This window comes from Mastomys coucha, unplaced genomic scaffold, assembly GCF_008632895.1.
Source record: "Mastomys coucha isolate ucsf_1 unplaced genomic scaffold, UCSF_Mcou_1 pScaffold15, whole genome shotgun sequence".
In the NCBI taxonomy this organism is placed as follows: domain Eukaryota; kingdom Metazoa; phylum Chordata; class Mammalia; order Rodentia; family Muridae; genus Mastomys; species Mastomys coucha.
Genome location: NW_022196897.1, coordinates 166,300,728 through 166,306,727, shown reverse-complemented (window position 1 = coordinate 166,306,727; position 6,000 = coordinate 166,300,728). Strand labels below are relative to the sequence as shown.

Sequence of the window (6,000 nt, the reverse complement as noted above, 5' to 3'; positions counted from 1 at the left end):
AAAAAAACCCAAACCAAAAACAAAACAAAAAAAAACCCTTGTCTGTCTGTCTGTTACTCACTGATGGACACTTGTTTACATTTAAAACTGTCCCCCTACCCCCTTGGTGTTCTCTCTTTACATTTGCCAATTTTGTTGTGAACAGCTTGAAGTCACATACGTGGACAACAGTTCAGGTCTTTTGCATCTTCTTGTCTCTGAAGTGTCCCATTTACAGGATGCTTAATTCTCAGTCCGTTTGTCTGATGTCAACAGAGCTGCCTCCAGCTTTCTTCTGGTTGTTATTTACACAGTTTTTTTTCCTCTAGGATTTTACTTTCAAACTGTCTCCGTTCTTAGACTTTCAAGATGTGTATTTAGCAAGCTGTACCTAGCAGGGTTTTACTTATTCAATCTGTCAACATGTTTTCTTTTATTTGTATGTTAACATGTCTTCATTTTTATAATTACCGGTGTATTTGTAAGCATGCCATCTTACTCCAAAAGAAGTATATTAGCCCATCTGTTCTGTTTTCTCCTTTCTTGAATTTATTATCTTTGAACACACACACACACACACACACACACACACACACACACACACACACACAATCTCACGACTCTCAGAGATATCTCAAAGACTTTAAGTATCTTTAAAGGAAGGTTTTATTATTAATTTTTATTATAGGTGTATGGGTATTTTTTCCTGCAAATATATATGTGTACTACCTGTGTGTGCAGCCCCTGCCAAGGCCAGAAGAGGGAGTTGGATCCCCTGGAACTAGAGTTGCAGGGAGCTGTGAGCCACCCTGTGCATACTGAAACCTGAACTAGGGTCTTCTGCAAGAGCATCAAGTACTTTAAAGCACAGAGCCATCTCCAGTCCCTACAACAAGTGTTCTTTATCTTATCAAATTATAGTAGAAGTTGAACAACTCTTATTAGAAAATTCAAAATCTGAAATGTTTTCAGCACCATCCACTCAAACTGGAAAATTCTACACTTGTTGCAATAAATACACACATACACACACACTCATGCACTCACGTACACACTCACTCACACACACACACACACACTCACACACACAACATACACTCATACAAGCATGCACACGATAATGCACAGAAACACACATGCATGCACAGGTCTAGGCTATGTGTACAAAGAAGAGCTGAAACAGATGAGTTCTGCTTTAGCCTTGGGTTGTGTCCCTAGGATGTCCCACGATAGTCTCAAGCAAATATTCTAAAAATCTGAAAAAGTGAGAAACCATTTTCCTGCAAGCATTCTGGGTAAGGAAAGACCAACTTAAATTAAAACTGGGTCTCATAATGTTTCATATGGTTCGCAGCCTTCCTAATGCTGTGACCCTTTAATGCAGTTCCTCATGTTGTGGTGACTCCAATCATAAAATTATTTTTGTTGCTACTTCATAATGTAATTCTGCTACTGTTATGAATCAAAATGTCTGTTTGGGGATAAATATGGTCTTTTGGGGGTTGTTACCCTCAGGTTGAGAACCTCTGTTCCATCCCAACTCCTTTTGGCATCAGATATCCCATTTCAGAGGTTATTTGCTTCCTCTCCAGAGTTCACACACTGTGTTTCCCTCACAAGCTGTTCATGAGGAAACTGCCTTCCGCCTATCCTGCCTTGAACCTTCACCCATCCTTCTCCTCACCTGTCCCTCACCTCACCTGTCCCTCACCTCACCCGTTCCTTACCTCACCTGTCCATCACCTCACCTGTCCATCTCCTCACCCATCCCTCACCTCACCTGTCCTACTCCTCACCCATCCCTCACCTCACCCATCCCTCACCTCACCTGTCCCTCACCTCACCTGTCTCTCACCTCACCTGTCCATCTCCTCACCCATCCTTCACCTCACCTGTCTCTCACCTCACCTGTCCATCTCCTCACCCATCCCTCACCTCACCTGTCTCTCACCTCACCTGTCCATCTCCTCACCCATCCTTCACCTCACCTGACTCTCACCTCACCTGTCCATCTCCTCACCCATCCCTCACCTCACCTGTCTCTCACCTCACCTGTCCCTCACCTCACTGGTCCTTCTCCTTAACCGTCCTTCACCTGGCTCAAGGGCTCATGCACGATCAACACACAGGGAAGAGTGAGCAGGCACACTTGCCTGTCTTAGAGTCTTCAATATCCATGATCAAGGTGTGTGTGTGTGTGTGTGTGTGTGTGTGTGTGTGTGTATGTGTGTACTAGTAATGTGTGTCCTCCCAAGATTCTGCTCCTACTTGGACTCAGGAAACAAGAACAAAGCCAGTCCCTGCTCCTCCAAAGTGGGTTCCTTGGCACACTCGTCCTACAAGCTCTTCCACAAAGGTCCTTTGGTCAGATAGGTTTTTGGAAATTTGGACATTTTATCCCACTAAGAGGTTTTCAAAGTCACACTCAGTTATGGAAGGTTCTGGGCAAACCCACATAAAGAATGTGTCTAACTTTGTCTATAACTTCAGGTCCTCTGGGCATTTCCCAGGGAGCCCCAACGCAGCTGCCTGAGCCTGCCTTACACTGCAGCATGGCTATGGAACCAGACAAATTGAGAGGCCTGTCATGCTGCCCTCTCCAACCATTCTGGTTTTCTCAGTGTCTCCTTCCTGCAAGCATGCAGGCTTCAAACTCTGCTAGCCCTAACACCTCTGCTAGTTCTGATGCCTGAGGCTAATGCTGCTGCCTAGGGTTCCCAGCACAAACGACAGACGACAAGCAGAGCAGAGAGGAGGTGGGGTGTCATGGAGTCTGGTTAGATGAGTGGACAATGCAGGTCTAGGACAGGGGCGATGCCCCTACCCTTGTTCATCTCTCAGGCACACAGCTGGAGGAAGGGGAAGACACTAACTGCAGACATCACAGAAGGACTCCCTGTGTCTCTACCCTCCACTCATTTGTCCACCCCCTGCTGTCCCCTCTCCTCTCTTTCTCCCACCTTTCTCCCCGCCCCTCCCATCTCCCCGCCCCCATCTCCCCGCCCCTCCCACCTCCCTAGCTTTCTGTCTGTTGTTTTCTCTCCCTCTGTGTCCCTCCAGAGTCGTGGTTTCCCCAGCCTCAGGATTGACCTGCTTTGCTTGCCAACCCTCCTGTCCTTAAAAGCAGGTGGCTACCTCTGTGCAAGATCCCTGGGAACCCAGGCTACATACAGAACTTGTGGTTTACAGCTCAAGGTAGAAGGGAGTCTCATCCAAAATGAGATGAAGGTCATGGTGGTGGTGGTTTGGTAGACTAGTCTGCTCAGGTACCATCAGCCCATGGGGGTGAGTCTACCTCAGAGGGGTGTGGAGGCTAGGGGTGGAATCAAGCCTTGATGGCAGGCAAAGCCAAATAGCTGTCAACCCACATCGTCCATGAGCCAGGGAAAGGCTCTGCCTGGGACTCCCCAGAGCAGGGACACCTTGACTTTGGACCCAGACCTTCCTGCTCGTGGTGTGTCCTCTTACCTTGTGTTCAGAGTGTGCCGGTGATGTCTGGGCCACCAGCAGCCTCACCATGGCGTCCCATTGCTCAGCGCTCTGGCGTTCCCGAGCAGTCACAGTAAAGGCCACCTGCTCTGAGGGGATCTTCAACTCCCGAGTGGCGAAGACTGTCCCATCCGCCCCGACTTTGAAGTCCAAGCTGTTGGTCTCATACTGTGTCCCTTTGGTGTCCACGCAGCTGCTGAACTTGACTGTAAGAGGAGAGAAGATGGTCAGGGTGACCAGCAGACAGAGGCTGCAGCAGACAGAAGGCTGCAACATCAAGCACAGCATCTGGTTCCCCAAGTGTCCTGAGACAGCAAGGACCTCATAGGGTCTCCTCTGTCTTCAGTAGAAGTAGCCAGAGGCTAAAGAAAAGGACAGAAGGAAGGATGGGAGAGCGTCCACTGTCCACACCCAGGTAGTCCTCCTTCCGTCCTGCTGTATCTTCTGTACCTTTCAGAGCTAGTGTGACTCAGAGGGGAGCAGGAATCTCCATCCACTGACCCCTACATTCCCACTGCCCGCCTCTCACCAGCCTCTGCCTGTTGTACAGATGGCTTGGTCCTTCGGCTCTGTTTTTGTGCCTAAGAAGGCCAAGAGCAGTGGAGCAACCAGAGAAAGCTGGTGTGTCAGGATTCTTTCCTGACATGAGAAACATTCTGGAAATGGGGCTGGCATGACTGGCCCTTCCCTGACACTTGTCAGTCAGCTGTGTTCTGCTGGGGCAGAGGCGGGATGGCAGGTCTAGCCTAGCCACAAGCTTCCTTGGTTAGTCAGAAAGTTAACTTAGCCTGTTGATCCCCGTACAATGTCTGGATCATTTCATAATATTAGTTCGGTAACCAGATTGTCAACCCCTCCTGGCGACCGGTACTACAGTCATTTCTAACTCGGCTACATAATGAGACATCTCTAAGTCTGCACATTCATCTGGGCCACGTTAGCGCATTATTTTAGACACAGGCTTTTGTGACTGTCACCCAACGCCGCAGTAAATTATGAAGCACCAACAGCTGGTGTCACATTCTGCTGATAAAAGCAACGGATAAAGTTACCCCGTATTTATAAAAATGTGGGTATCTAAGCAATTATGGTGGGAGGATTGGTTTTATAAGCAATTTCTCTGTCACAGCTTACATGATTTAATTACTATTTATTCTGGAAACTAAAAAAAAGTGACTCGCGGTTACATTTGATAAAGTGTTTTCCTGCATGCTTACCTTTTATTGTTGCCTGCCTTGAAATAATAAATAACACGTGGCTTCCCTTGTCTCTAGAATCATTCATGAGAGATGTCTCCCTAGTTGCTGGTTTCTCCTGCTTGTGTTTTAATAGAAAATGTTTTTCTTTCTATCTATCTATCTATCTATCTATCTATCTATCTATCTATCTTCTATCTATCTATCTATCTATCTATCTATCTATGTATATCTATCTATCTATCTATCTATCTATCTATCTATCTATCTATCTATCTGGCTCTATGATACAACATTTGTCTGTGTAGCCCTTGCTATGCTGGAACTCTCTTTGTAGACAAGGCTAGCCTTGAACTTAAAGATCTGCCATTCTCTGCCTAGGATTAAAGTTGTGTGCCACTATACCTAGCTTGAAAAATGCTCTTAAGTATAACAAGAGCAGGCATTTCTGTCTGTCAGGGGGGCAGAGTGGTCAGTATAGAGAATCTGGCTGTGTCTTCTGAGGGTCAGGGAGACTCTGTGGTTGAGCATCCTTGAAGCTGGAACTAGGCGGTTTGCAGTATGTCAGAGGCTAAGGCAACATGGCATTCTCCAACGGTCTGCACCATCAGAGGGCCTGGGTCCTCAAATAACTTGATGTCATTATGACATTGCTTGTATTGTGGGTTTGACTCTGCCTTCTGACAGAGCAGAAATGCCTGGGCTCATTATATTTAAAAACACTTTCAAGCTAGGCATAGTGGCTTTTGCCTTTAATCCCGGCACTGAGGCAGACAGATCTCTGAGTTTGAAGCCAGCCTGGTCTACAAAGTGAGTTCCAGCAATACTCTAGATGGAGGAATCTAGTCTACTTTACTCTACGAGCGTGCCAACTAACTCGAAAGAATAGATGAAACTTCTTAAAACCCACAATTCAGGGCTGGTTGGAGAGGTGGCTCATGGGTAAAAGGCACCTGCCATGAAGCCAGGTGATTTGAGATTGATTCCTGGGATCCATATGTTGGAAGAACAAAACCGACTCCCACAAGTTGTCTTCTGACATGTTACATGTACACTGTAGCATGTGTTGCCAATCAATCAATAATCAATCAATCAATCAATCACAATGCAGACCCCACTAGGCTATTCCCCTCCTTGGGGCAGCTCACCCAGTGCCTCCGGAGCAAATTCACTTTATTTTACTGAGTGACCATCTGTTTACCCTGTCTGCATCTCTGAACTGAATTTTTCTCTCTCCAGAAGACAAGAACCACAGGTTCCCTGTAGGTTTTGCTGGTGGACAATGGTTGGGTGGTGGCTCCTGAGCAATCTGCTTTGTTCTTTCTTCTTCTTTTCA

The 6,000-nt window shown here is 46.7% G+C and overlaps 1 protein-coding gene across 2 annotated transcripts in view; it reads right to left on the bottom strand.

The window, feature by feature from the left end:
• The window catches only part of Cdh4 (cadherin 4), a 493,035-nt gene that overhangs the window by 129,357 nt on the left and 357,678 nt on the right, over window positions 1-6,000 (bottom strand). For both annotated transcript variants that reach the window (XM_031372954.1, XM_031372955.1), the window contains one exon: window positions 3,448-3,674. In XM_031372954.1, coding sequence (XP_031228814.1) covers window positions 3,448-3,674 — 227 coding nt within the window. The remainder of the gene's footprint in view (window positions 1-3,447; window positions 3,675-6,000) is intronic.